General features: G+C 34.9%; 1 protein-coding gene across 2 annotated transcripts in view; it reads right to left on the reverse strand.

The window, feature by feature from the left end:
• LOC132913464 (zwei Ig domain protein zig-8) overlaps positions 1-15,532 on the reverse strand; it is a 739,765-nt gene that overhangs the window by 347,390 nt on the left and 376,843 nt on the right. For both annotated transcript variants that reach the window (XR_009659380.1, XM_060971859.1), the window contains exons 4-5: positions 6,438-6,657; positions 838-935 (exon numbers count right to left, since the gene is read on the reverse strand). Coding sequence is in view for 1 of the 2 variants with exons in the window: in XM_060971859.1 (XP_060827842.1) it covers positions 838-935; positions 6,438-6,657 (318 nt within the window). In the remaining variant the exon portion in view is untranslated. The remainder of the gene's footprint in view (positions 1-837; positions 936-6,437; positions 6,658-15,532) is intronic.

Raw genomic sequence — 15,532 nt, forward strand, 5'->3', positions numbered from 1 at the left:
CTGCAGCACATTTTCTTTGGAATTCCTCGAACTTCATGGATACTACGTGTTCCGTATCGTAAAAATATAACGACACTCAACACGCTTATTCTGTTAGTTAGAATTCCGAAATATTTATTATATATAAAGTTTATGTATATATATATACACAACTTGGAATAAAAAATAATAAAATTCAAATATGTATAACATATGTATGTTTTTGTTTTATAACATATGTGGCGGCACTCGACGACAGAACTTGCCGACAGCTTCACGACACAAGCATTAGGCCGACATGCCTAATGTGTCATCGATATCCCTACGGTCCTTCCCCCGAATATTCGGAAGAACGCGTACGGGGCAACGGTTCGGATGTCTAACTAACACGTGCATAGTGGGGATATAGAACAGCAACAAAAGAAAAGAATATATCCAAAAATTCATTCGGTTTTGAACAGCGAAGTGCAAGGGGTCAAATGTAACAGCAAAGCAAACATAGTCGAAAAGCGAGGATTGTTGATTGTTAAATAAATTATATCGTTGAACATCGAGAGCATTTTTTGGCCAACTTACATCTAACACCACCTCACATATAACAATATTCCCAAAATTACTATTTACAATACTACTATTTACTAGTTCTGCTCAAAAGTTTTGAACGAAATAAACATATTAAAACGATAACTTTACATACAATGATAACTGTAGAATCATAGGTGAGCTTTGTTAGAATGTTAGACGGTACAATTGTGATCGATATTGAAACGCAGACATCGATCCATATATAATCACGTCAGTGAATAAAATTCACGGTATTAAAAGCAATATGCTAAGCAATTTATATGCGAGACTCACCATTAATAACGTGCACGTTGACGCTGGCCCTCTCTGCCACAGTGGGCACGCAACTGTAGTTCCCAGAGTCGCTTGGTTTTGCATGGGTGATCCTCAATCTGCAATAGAATGAAAAACTAACATTCGTTTCAAGAAAATATTGCTCTTTATTATTCATTAAGCGCAACTTGTAACCTTATTAGTCTTATCTGACGTTTACGATTACGAATTAATACATTTTAACTAATATATGTATCCTGTAAAATTACTTGCTAGAAATTGCTTCCTTTTTCTTAATGTAGTATATTTATTGTGTACAACTCGATACGTACTTTTATTACGTGCGAGTGAAATAAATGTTTGAAAAAGGTTTCTGCAATAATATAATTAGAAATGATTACGTTGCAGTAGTATTTTCATATGATCACAGAAATCTGATAGCGTGGGAATGAAACGTGGAATCTGGTAAAAAGAATGGCTTAATCGAAAATTAAGAGTATGTACAAACAGCATTTGCAGCCACCGTAACTGTAAAAATAACACAAAATATCCTGCAATATCTCTTCTCAAACCACTCGTATCTACTCCCAAATCAAGCAAACGATCAATCGCGTAATTTGACTGTCATTCGCGTCCGATGTAATTATCGCTCCAATACACAAAAACATGTCAGACGCATAAATTTGACCGAGCAATTGCATATGAATGATAGAAATGGCTTTAATTTCGTGAGTGGTCATCGATACGCGGTTCCGGCGCTGGGTTATATGTATATGAAATAATTGATGACGAAATTAACAATGAAGCATCGATGATCTAGCGGCTATTAATCGACGATAAATAGCGCTTGCGGTACGATTAATCCTCCTACCTGTGTCCACTTCCTACCTCTCTAGTATGAAAAATACATGCGTTTCATGATTCAATTTCACGGCCCATTCATCAACTGAAAATTTAATTACTTCATAGTAATTCATTGCTATACGAACTACCGTAATTACTGTTAAAATTCACTGAGTATTTTCCATCAAGTCAGAAATAAATCGTGAATCAAATACAAGTACTTCCTGCTTCTAAATGATAAACTTCGGTTGGCTAGGTGCTTATGACTTGTGAACGATAGTACATTTGATTAATTCGAGCAGCGTATTTCCGCCGCTGGTAGTCATTAGATTGTACACGACTGGTTTTTTTTAAATATAATCTCGCATAGAGGTTTACTTGAAATTTGTTTACTTCACATTTATAATTATCGCTGTGAGAGGCCTGGTGGTGTGGGTGTTTCTCCATAAAAAGAATTAAAATGTATCGAAGAGAAATTAAATACCGCGCAGCATTCTTCTGTTCCCTTGGAAGATAAACAAACATAGATGAAAGTCGTTTTTGTTTTGTACAATGGTGAATGTAATGGTGAATATTATTGAAAGTAATAAACACAGCGATATACAGAATCAGATATCCAGGTTTAAAAATGGATTTTCATTACATTCAATTCGCTTTTTTAAAATAATAGAAGGGAAATCAATTAACAAGGAAACATATTTTTGACGACAAACATTTTATCAAGCATTTGTTATCACATATACACGTTTGATCTAATTGTTAGTAAAATACAGCGTGTAACAATTAATAAATATGAATCGTTGAACACTGACTAAAAAATGTATATCCATGTATAGTCAATGTATATCGAAAATCGTTTTATGGTATACAGAAAAGATAACAAGCAAACCCTATTTGCTTCGATATTTCACAATTTTTATTCAAAGAGTTGAAATTGTTTTAATGGAATATCGAGGATCAAAGCAATTTGGAAATTAAGTATAATCGGACGGAATTTGCTTGTTCCGAAACCATAACCAGCTAACTTGAACCATTTGCCCTCGAATACTGTTAGTAGCATACAGAAGATTTTTTGACTTTTGAATTTTTAAGATCTTTCTATGTTTAGGCTTTTGGACAAATACATGTTTATATTTATAAATCACGGACTTTATGGACTTCAGAACAGCCTTCGAATGCTTTCGTTTCGTTATTCGTGATAAATATTGTGTAATTTGTTTACACGGTGAATTTTTCTTCAACTTTACGTACATTTAGTGACTATATATATGATAGTACGGACGCAATTTGTTTCAACAAATCGCAATCTATCGTACAATTTTTACACGATGAATTATTTTCTACCACGGCATTCGGATATTTTCGTCATTTACTGTACACGTTAAACTAAATTACATTTTGCGGTGCCACATAGCATGAGCAGGCAACAAGGTAAGTGAAAATCATTATACAACGGTTGTCAGAAACAGCGGAGCGTCATAGACAAGTTCGTCGTAAAATAAATCCAACAATCGTGTTCACCTAAGCGTAGCATCCCAATGGCAGCGTTGTACATCATTCTTTTCAGGCTCGTAATAATAATAGCCCGAAACACTTCCCTGACGCAACATAATGCCTTGGTGCGCATTGACGTTAGGGGAGCAATATGTCGGTTCTAAGTAAAATAAATAGTCCCTTTGGGAAGAATATAGTTCAGTCGCGGAAAGCATTTTCGTATTTTCGTACCTTCTAACTAATACGATTGAGAAATTGTGGATCAGCCGCGAAATTTGAAGTGTTAACAACGTTTATTGCATTAGATTGTTTAAAAGATTCGTCGCGTTTTTGTTATAAATTTCTATCAAACAACGAAACCTTCGAACAAATACTGTTCTTTGTTGGGTACCAAAGAGAATTAAAAAGGGACAAATAAAAAGAGAATTCAAAATACCAAATTCGTTAATAAAAACAGCTTTATTTCTTTCTTTCACAGACTTGAAACGCTCGAATGTAATTCGAGTAGCCTTTCGAACAACAGCAAATAATTCCATGTTAAATGCACAGTGCGGTAGTCAGATTATAGGGCGATGGAACTTGTGAAGAAATTTCGGTAACTTGCTTCCAATAGATTATCGATTAATCATTTACTTGCTGCATTTTACTACTCAGTTTCATCGTGTAGTATAGTAACGTATCGCACCCTTGAGGCTAATAACGGCCGTTTAAGAGTTGCCTAACAGCGTCCCAGTTGTAGCTGCTGCAACCGAATAGGCCTTAAGAAATAATTATTTAAATGCTTCAGGGACCAAACTGTATGTAGTCTTGATAAACTCCCTCGAGTAATGCAGAAGAATTACACGACAAGATACGTATTAATGCCGGACTTCTGTTTCTGTTCGCGTTTGTATTTTATGGACAATAACGTTATCCGCTTCTTGTCATTGTTACTATCACAGGAATGATAGAATTTTTATTAAACGAGTGAAACGTGTTTGAAACCAGAGCAATAGAAAGGAATAAGGATGTATGTAGTTCAGAGTGTTACAGATATGAGAATGCCTGAGGTCATGGTGTGAATGAAGAGTGTATGGCCATCCAGGGGTTTGGGTAGACATGTCTGGATGTCTCCTAGGAATGTCGCCTGGAAATGTCTGCATCGAGTGAAAAAGATAGGGAAATAGAGAGAATAAAAAAAGAGGAGGAGGAAGAAAGAAAGAGCTTTCAAGAAAGTATATTGGATGTTTGATCGAACATATCAAGGGCTAGGTATGAATTCTAAATTATATAATAATCAATACATAGAAATAATAAAAACAATAAAAAGAATAAAATATAAAGTACCGACCGCTATACTTTATTGCATAAGATTATTTTTTATCTATCTAATAATAGATAAATAATGTATCGTAGATACAAATTTAGAAGATACAGATTTCGTCTGCGATTTTGTAAAGAAAAATAGGAAGACGCACTCAACTGGAGCATTAATCTAAACGACGCGCACGAAAATCTTCTCTTGTCAAAGAGAATCTGCCGAATACGAGAGTCAAAAACTCTTTTATCCGGGACCATAACCTTTCCTCTGTTTGTGTGTATTACGTCTTAGCAGTGCAACGTGTCTCAGCACGTGGTATGATATTCAGCCGGTCCTCAGATGATAGAGGAAACAGGGTAGTCCTTTGTCAGGCAGCCTGTGCACCGTGAAGACGCATCGGGCATGCTCTGCATTTCTAGCCGACCCTTGTAAGCCCTGGTGCTTGTGTGTCGCGGGAATATTGCAGTCTGGCTGCGTCTGTTTTTGGACGTGATTGACGATTGTCAGGCTGGCGTTTCACGTCGATGAATTTACGACGAGGATCACCCTGCAGCCGACCTCCAGAACCACGACCTCAAGAAGCAGAAATTAATTGTCTAGTGGCTGACATTGCGTGCGACGCGTTCTTCCTGTCTCGGGCAAGGCAGATTCCCTGCGTCGAATTGTCACCTAGATATTTACACGTCTAACGTGGCGGCTACGAGTTGATCAACGAGTATAATTTTGACGGATGGCGTCGAAGCTAACGCCACAGATCAGCTTCGATATACCGACTCTGTAGAACTATAATTTATGGGTTCAATGTGCTTACCGATGATTTCAGTTCTACTGAAAACGAGTTCGTATTTGGATATTATTTCTCAGTGACGCATCCCTAATTTTTAGTCCAAAGTTTTTAATGAATATTTATGAAATAGTTAAGAAGAAACTTCCTTATGATAATCAAAGTAACGCGTGTTCGTAGTAATTAAGGTTCTACTGTATGTGCAGTAGAACGTTTAGACTATATAGAGAAGTCATTGCTGAATCTTTTTTGAGCGCAATTTCAATAATATGCATTCAAATATTCTTACAATAAATATATTCACAGTGAATATGAATAATATATTGACGTATGTAATTATTGTTTGTACGCATAATAAATTTTAGTTGTCAAAGGAGGAGCAGTTGAAATCCTAACAGTTATATTCTGTTATTCGAACTAACAAGAAGAGATGGAAGGGACCTGTTCAGATAAACGAGTTCCGCTGTACTGCCCTTCTCCGTAGTTAACCGAAATAGATTTGAAGGTAGGTATTGCGTCTCGTATGATGAATATACTTGATTCGCTTTTGAAAGTTGGTGCAAGTGATTAGTTTACTTGATTCGTATACGAATGTGTTAAATAATGACTGTAGTTTCGATAAGTGAATTTAGATGTACGGTCAGGTAAATTCGGTTCAGTCCAGCGAATATAGTTGTTTTGTTCTAGTTTTGAGATTGAAAGCTTATCTGTGTTTAGGTTATGCGTTCAACCAGTTAATCTATTGATCAATATCTGAGCAATGTTGCTGACTTCGGACTAGGATACAGATTGCTTTTGGCGTCAGCGACGCATGTCCTTTTGATTTTAAAACCAGCAAGAAAGTGCATCTTCAGTTCATCTATTTATCATGATAATGATAATAATCCAACGAACTTTTATTATACTATCTTCTATCTCAAATTCAATATGAAGATTGATTTATTAAAAATTCGATTAAATTTATACTCAAACAAATATTTATTATTATGCAGAACTATAGAAGAGAAATTCAACTTCCTTTCTAAACTCAGAAAGTCAACAAAAACGGACTTTTACGCGTGATTTTCATATACATGTAATAGCAATTGATAATCTCAGGATTGATAATCTCAGAAGAAAATATATTTTTTCGTTTCATATTAGTAGCAATTGCCATTATAATAGCAAAATAACTTACTAACGAAAGTGAGAGAAACATACCTTGACGTGAGGGCATCGCTCCACTCGGTTTCAACAGCGATGCGAGGTTCGCCGTTTACGTCGTTTTCCGAATGCGGAGATGTTACTACTGGCTGACTACCACGGTACCAAGCCACTGTGCCTAAATCGTGAGGTCCTTGAGACATTAGACAAGTGAGCGTGAGAAGACTGCCGGTTTTCACGTAAATATCCGACGGGCCACTTATTCTGGCTCGTGCCTCTGCAAACAAAAATTATTTCACTCGATTAATCATTTATTTTTATGGTTAAGATATATATCGTTATCTTATTCTACAGAATTTCATGTGTTTCTTGGGGATTCTGACATACATGACGAACATCACCATTAATACGGCAACACTATAATTCATTATTAAGTATGTGCTTCGTCAACTGAATCTCGGTTACATCTTAAACTTTCAACATCGTACGACGTAACTGCAGAGCGGTTACAGGATGTAACGATAAGAAGCCTGGGGACGTTGAGGTGCGTCAAATAGTCGCTAAATGCTGCTTTCCAAGCTGTGTCAATTTTAGAGACTATTATCCGATATCCGATGCCGATAAATTATTCATATCGCGAGCAAATCGCGTCGTATATAAGCAGCGAGCGTTCAGCTATCCTGGGGATTCGGTTCGACCTACTTTGTGATTAGCACGCGAATGTTTCCTCGGTACTGTGCATTTATAATGGCCGCGCGAGTAATTATCGTGCGAGGAAAATTGTCGCCAAAGCGAAGAGCGAGAGGGGGCGAACTTTGCTGAAACATGCGCCAACTATTAAATCGTTTAAAATTGTAGTTGCTGCGTATATGGATTTTAGCGATATAAAATAAGAGGATCGACGTCGACAGGGTGTGATTGTGACAATAATATGAGGATTTGCGAAACTATCCTTTCATTCTTTCTAGTTTCCTGATATCAACCTCTAAATGGATCTTCAATGTTAATTTAATAAATTGTATTTATAAAGAGAAGCTTTAAATGCAAAAGATTTTCACAAGATTGACAGGGTGTGACTTTAATGATAGTTTGAAGATTTGCGAAAATGTTGCTTTACCCTCTGCAGCCTCTTCGTGTTAACCCTTACACAGATTTTCAATTTTAACTTAATGAATTGAATTTGCCGTGAAATGGAAGTGAAGGGTTGAACTTTGAAAAATACAAGGTTTGAATTGAGCTATTCAGCGAAATACTTGTAATTCAAATTCACGTGCTTCTGAAGCGAGTAGGCAAACCGTTGCATCTTTCTTAATTCATTGATAAATCTTCAAACAAACAGCTCAGACACAGTTTTCAAAGACGATATCGCGTATTCAGTTTTCATAGCGAAAGCTCCCTCTTTCATCCCTTCTTTTATGCTCCCTTTTTTCTGGTTCCTTTTTTCAGAAAGCACTCATCAATTTTACCATGGCCAGCGAAGGTTTCTATCAGGCAACAGTTCAATGACTTCAAGCGAACAGAAGAAGAATGTGTCTAGTCACTGTTGAGATATCAAATTCGTGCAAGAATAACGGGCATCTGATTCGCGCTATTTCACCGCGGGATTGGCATATCGATTTTCGCTTTGAATTTCAACATGCCCCGTTAATACTGCAATTTTTGCATTCCAGCGATTCTCGTACATTGTCTGGTATTATCGAACATTACCGGATGTTTTGGTTAACCTACCACAGAGCTTTATTGCTATCTTTTTCGCTTAATTCAGAACTTCTATAATCTCTTAATCTGATAAAATAACATTAAATATTCGCTTCTTGAATTTTATTTACGATTAGGAATTGACTATTTTAATATTTATTATTGGAACAATGTTATGTAAAAATAACAAGTAGTCGAGTAGAAATGAACTATTCCACCATATAGCAATGTAAAAATAGTTACGATAAGCACGAAAAGTAACTTGCTAAACTTACTAGAGGAAAGAAAGTAATATCGGTTATATGAAAAATTGGTACACAGCCTGAATAATCGTGTTAAACACGTGGTAAAATTTAAAAATGGCCCTACTGAATACCGAGATCTCTTATCGCGAACGATGGTTTGCCTAAATATTTTTCTGAATTCTGTGAAACATATACCAACTCTAAATATTGTATACTTTGTGAATACATTTTCGGAATCGTTCCAAATTTTACAAATCATGATACCGTCGATGAGTGCACAAATTCTTTCGTTAGTTACTCTAAGTTTAATTAACTTCATGACGAACTGCGTTTTGAGTTTCTTTGATAGGTCAGATACACAAAATTTGGCAGAAGTACGTAGACTTGCGTGACTAAGTTTTTCTTTTATTATTATTTAATTTGTATTTTACAATTTGTACAGCAGTATATTGGGTAAATTTTTCTAGCTTAATTGCTAAATAACATGTGGATGGCTACCCCCAGCGGGATACCATCTTCGAGTTTGTCTATTTTATTTCTCTAGCGAGGTCAGTGGGGTGTTTTCTCTTTAGTCTTCTTTTTATGAGAGTTTTACTCGTTTCAGCAGCCAGCTGTATTTTTCTGCGTACCTGTCGATTTCACCTTTGACCGTTGGTATTTTTTAGTCTTTGCGTGTATCCTCGTTTCTGACATACCATGTTGACTATTGTTCTCAGTATCTTCGTGTAGGACTCTAGTCGCGCGACCAAGTGTATATATAAGCATTCTAAGGTAAATATGTAAACCTATACAGTGGCGATACTTATACAGTGATATAAGTATGATACGAGTCGCATGAACGACGTTGTATCGCAAGAAATCTCGTCTTCGGATACGGAGGGAGTTAAGAGAGAATAACGTAGCCGGTTTATCGATCGAACGTAGCCAAGATGTTCTCCCATTTATCATCGTAGCGATGAGCATGACTATGGGCCGCGTACGATGGTATCGTACACGCGGAACTCGCGATTACACGAATAATCGCGGCTCGGTACGCGCGTATGGGGATCTCCGCTATCGGACAAAAGCAAGTCCGATAAAAAGATTTCGCGTGGATTTACCGTATTCCGAATAAATGTTTTTGCCCGGCTACATGATTTATACCGTCGTGTGCGCACGCATCATTGGCGCCTAGTTTGAAACAAAAGGAATTCACTGCGCTTGAACTGGTGCCCATAGCTTTTTTCGCCCGTTTCCCTTGTTCGTTTTCGAATGGTTTAATTATCGTTCGGTATTTTATTATCGTCGCGTCATTGCAAGCTTTTAGGCAAGACAAACACACAGGAGCCGCGTTTTCGATTGTCTCGCCACTGCTGCGTTCCACATTTTTGCGAATTATCGATCAACCGCGATCGTTTGAAGGGACATGAACATGCATTTTTAAATTTAAAAATTAAGAAAACAATTAAGTAAGAAGTAAAAGAATATACAATATGCTATGAGAAATTCGAATTAAACGTCCGAATAAATGACAGATACATCGGTTACAAGAACTATGTATAATTAAAAACATAGAAACTGGAATGTTGAGTAAAATAACAACGATATTTGAAAATATTGCGAGCTCTGTATTTCTACCAGAGCTACATAAAACTTTGAAAGTAATAACAAAAAGAGAAAAACATGTAATTCGAAAGACCGTAAAAATCTGCAACGCTATATCGAGCATATATTCCTTTTTAATCGACGGTGTTTCACGTGGTGTTAGCGCTCTTCAATCTTTCACCTTTTAAAATACCGATCGAAAGCCTTCGTGTAAAAACGTAATATCCATATTGAATCAGGAAGCTGGCGATGCCATTTTTCGTCAAGAGGAATGATCGGTAGCACGAACACATTTTGTCGGATGTTTCAGCGTGTAAGTGCAGATCGCCTTATATGATTATAGCCCGTAAATAATGAGAACTACTAACAAGGCAGAGAAAACGGATCGTTCGATCAGAAGTTTCGTTGAAGCAAAAAATATAAAAATAACTAGAAACGACGTACTTTTAAATTGTACTCCGTTTTCTGGAAGATATCGGGCATTTCGGCGATAATCTGCACGAGGTTATAAAGATAAAACGACGCGACATTGGTTGGAAGCAAATTTACCTGCATTTCTGCAGAAGATTGGCCATGTTAATCCCTCAATTATCGCGTGGAATATTTTAGGAGAAAAGATTTGTCACGAGCCATCGTAATATCGAGATATTAAACACAGTTCTGTTAAAGCTACAGAAAAACTAAAAAACAGAAAATTTTGTTTACGTACCAGATGATACAAGAAACCAGCGATGATAAAAATATTCAGCAAATCTGCGAGATTCTATTTCACCATTGGATCTTACACAATGGAATGCAATAATGAGAATTCATTGAAAAAGATATTTCGATCTAAATATCAAAATACGACTATAAATGATAATGCATCAAAATTTTATCAATAATGGCTAATCAAAGATTTTTATTATATCTGAATCAAGATATGTTGAAACTATTGAATTATATTTTTATTAATACTATTTTCAATAAAGTTATGCAAAGTTGAAAGATTTATAAAAGAATTCGGCCATTTTACTTGCAACGATCTAGGATGATCGAAGAAGTCATACAATGCGCTTAATTAATTACTAAAAGTGTAACGCGCGTTAACGCCCCTCCGATCTTCGCGGATAAGAAAAGGACGAATAGTTTATTCGAATTTAAATTACAAGATCCATTGAGATGAAGATAGGAGGGCAATCCGAGAGGCGGAAGATTTTTTCCACCGCTTAATCTTCGCTTAATGCGCGTTTTTATGGGATCTTTCACGCTTAACTGATGTTCGAACAGGATTAAGAGAGCAGAACCCTACGCGATGAGGCTCGTGAAGTACGATTCAGTTGCAGTCTGGCATTTCATTGAATGATTATCTTCGATGAATACTAACAATCGCGGAATTCATTTCTGCATTGGAATCAAGCCGAATTTACGATTTAATGCAAATCTGATCGACAGAAAATGGGAAAATGGTCGAAGACTATTACATATGTAATACAGTTTGAAGATACAACAGCCTGAAGGTATCTGACATTGCTCATTTCTGATACCATTGGAAAAATAGGATTCTTTGTCATCAATAAACTGCGGATATTTATGAACATTCAGATTTTTGCAAATATAATTAATACTTTGACTGTCACGCCGAAATCACATGTTTCGATCAGGGCGCCACGGAAGTATTTTTATTATAATGCATATAATGGCAAAATAATAATAAATTGATTATCTAAGACAACATTCTTTCCCAATGGACCGTTTATCTTATTGGAGGTCACGGCTGACCACCGTGGCGCCTTGGTAACAGTTGATAGCGACATATTATAACGAGGCTTCGTTTATTTTAACAAACCATTCGCATTCGTTATTTCATCGTAAGCAAAACGTGCAGAGTATATTGTTGAAACGTGTAGAAGATATTAGTAAACGGTATTTGCTCATTCTACATATAATAGTAAGGTATGTTCACACTTCTAATTTCAATTATATGATCATAAAGCAGCATTTTTATTATTATTTTCTAAGGTGTGTTTATAATAATATTCGTAGATTACCCTCAAAGATATGGATGCAAACACAGTGCATCCGTTAGATGCAAGATTTGTTCTCATTTTTTGTTTATTGATGTTCTAATAAAAATTATTCAATGGGACACTTCTTGTTTCAAAGTATCTTCTATTTATCGGTTATATTCAAAATGCCATAACTGTCAATTTTCATACAATTTTTACGATTGTAAGAAGTTCAAGCGCTCTGGATACTAATGACCACCGTGGCGTCACAGGAAAAATCGTGGTTGGTCATATATGACCAACGTGGCAGTCAAAGTGTTAAAAAAATGGAACCGCGACGGAAAATTTCTTTATTTACTAAACACAATAACAAGTATCCTATTTTAAATATCCCTTATACTCATATTATACGTACGCTTATTATATGCATGTGGTGTGTTCATTTTTGCATCTTCAAATGTCTCATAGATGCATAAGAGTTTGCAGTAAAAATTGTAAATTTTAAGTACATTTGACAAGCCGTTTTTAAATCCTCAGATCTGTCTCATTTTCCTTTAAATTTAAAAATTGAAATCTTTAGAAATATATCTGAAGTAATCCCGCATTTAGAAGCATCCACAGCAATTCCATATCGGATACGTGTGTATATCGATCGTCCATTAATCTTGTAGTGAAAAATTCCGTTACGTACTGAATTTCACAATCCTACGATAAAAACATGAAAATTAGCTGAGCTAATAACGTAATAGGTAGGATTAATACCGTAATGATATCGGTATCTTGTATGTAGTCGGAGACAAAGTACTTGGAAACTCAAACATCTGACAGTCCTTCAACGGTTAAACAGTTTCTGCAAATATACGTACAGTGCTACATTCGGAAAGCTGACGTCGCGTCGCGTCGTGTTGGTGTGACTAAATCTGTGGGACAATACATGCTGAAATGACAATTAACATGGTAACAGACTTCCCTATCAATTAATTGATCAAATATAAAAAATAATTTCTGAATAAAAAGTTGATTCGCATTACAAAGTATTTCTAGTCTAATTTTCTTAGTGTTCAGAATTTATTAATGATTCTTCTTATTTGTTTTTAATCTGTTCGATATTTTTATGTTATGAATATAAACTATAATATTGTGGAAGTATATAGATACGAAATATCTATCATTGTAATTAAGAAACCATGTATCTCTATGTATAAGGGATATTGTATACATTAACATTATATAAATATGTTATATGTATATAATTAAGTTTTTAAGTATTTTAACAAGAAACGGCATAAAATACAAATTAATATAAAAAGGGAAAGAATATAAGCGCTATCTTCCGTTTATAATTAAAACGACCATATCGACATAGTTAATTCAGAGCCATTAATTACTTTTCAGAATAATTCGTTCACGAAATTAAATTATAAATTCAAAGGTACTGTTAATTGGACGTATGAATAACTCCTTTTAAATCTTCATATTTGTTTTCCAATGATCCGTTCGTTTCACAAGGAGATGCTGGAAGCCAAACAAAATTGCTTACCGCTCATCCGTAAGAAACATCGTTTGCATTATTTAAAACACCAGCCATTTATAATTTCTCTTTGATTTAATTTCGAAGTTTCGGAGAACTGTTTCCAATTCGAATAATTGATTAGTTTAATAATCGAATAGTGGATTTGTCTTTCCTGGAAAAAAGAAAGCTAGAAAATGGTTGTCATGGAAAAAAACAGAGCTCGTTCTAAATTTAATGAAATTGTTCCCCTTGTATTGCACAAAACAGATAACAACATCATTTCCTTTCCTTCCCTTTCTAAAATTCTACACCCAACTGCGAATCTAGGTTAGAGACTCTTGTTTTAAATGGTTAACAGAAACAAGAGACAGACTCTTTGTCGTTTCTGCTCGCTTTTTCAATTTATATTATACATATGTGTGTGTGTGTGTGTGTGTGTGTGTGTGTGTGTGTGTATAGTGTGTATATAGTATATAGTATGAATTAAAAATATATATATTATATATAGAAATATTGTTATATCGAGCATGATATCCTGCTTGCGTTGTTTCTCCAGAAAAGTAGAAGAAATATGTACGTATGTAGATATTAAAGAAATTTTATATTAAAATTAAAATTATTAATATTATTATCGGCAATATTTTATATAAATATTTCATTGTAATAATGAGTAATTAATGTACATTAATGTATATTCATCGGAATAAATATTCCGGAAGAATTGAAACAAGTGAATTGTCAAAGCTTCAGATATAAAGTATGCAGTCATTATTAAAATTAACTGCGTCAGAAAACGTTTCCGCGTTCGTATTTTGCTTCAATTTACAATTATTACTAAAATTCCAAAGCCAATGCAGAGGTATTATTTAATTCTTTGAAATATTCTGACCTGTTTGAAATTTCAATAAAGCCCAAATTTTAATATTTGCACACTAAAGACCTCGTATCTATTATCTCGGTATAAAATTATATAAACTCCAGTTCTATAAGTATAAAGAAAAATAACATTTCAACGAAAATATTCGAAAATTCATTCTATATTTTATGAATTTTACGTGCAGTGTAGATTTCGAAAAAAATCAAAGTATTAGAAAATGTACAATAATACAATGTGAAATCAGAAAAAGGGGAGATTTATGTAAAATAATTAAGAAAAATAAAATTATTCGGAAATTTAACGTTTTACCAAGGGTAACGAAAAAATGGAAATTCGTTGAACACAGGAATATAGAATGTACATGATTTTTATATTGTTTCAAGTAATTTCACAGTAATAATTTATACGTAAAAGTAATTTTTAGTCCTCTATATATAGTACTACCTAAAACAGCCAAAATGTATAGTATAAACATATCATTTGAAGCAGTTCAAAAGTCGTGGTTCCTTACTGTGCACAGCGCACACTGTATATCATTGAGATTAAGACACATTAACCAAGATTGTCTGTACCGTGATACGTATGCATGCTTTCAGCTGCGTTCTAAACTTACAAATATCTCTAGGTACGAAAGTACGATATGTTTTCAAAATGAGGATCCCGATAAAACGAGACTTTTATCTCCATGCAACGCATTCGCTAATTAATGTCCTCGCGTGAATTTATTATCATCGCTATTGTTGTGCATATTTCGCTGAAGATTTAGGAGCGGTCGCCGCGACGAATGAACGCACCCGGCGTTGTTCGTTGCGAGAAAAGCTTCTGCGTACGTGGATTTTCGAGCCACATGAATCTACGCAGTGGATGACACAATAAAAGTATCGCCAGAGGCTTCCGATTGTTAAATCCAGCAGCGGTTAAAAAATTGCCAAGCTTCGCGAATTTTCCATGATACAGCTTCGCTGATTTTTTTAATTAATATCGGACGCTTTGTGTTTCCAAATTGGAGACTTTCATTCAGTTAACTATAAGTTAACTTGATAAAGATTTATTCGGTAACACAGGGATTATAATGATAAAATATTTATCAAATTAAATAGAAAAACCTATCACGTTCGATTGTACATTAAATTGCAATTTTACATCGGAAACTGAGAAAAATAATACGAATACCATAATTGGTTAAAAATGAATAAAACCGTGCACTAATTGAATGTTGTTAAAGAAAAAATATATATTTAAAATGA

This window comes from Bombus pascuorum, chromosome 13, assembly GCF_905332965.1.
Source record: "Bombus pascuorum chromosome 13, iyBomPasc1.1, whole genome shotgun sequence".
Taxonomy (NCBI): domain Eukaryota; kingdom Metazoa; phylum Arthropoda; class Insecta; order Hymenoptera; family Apidae; genus Bombus; species Bombus pascuorum.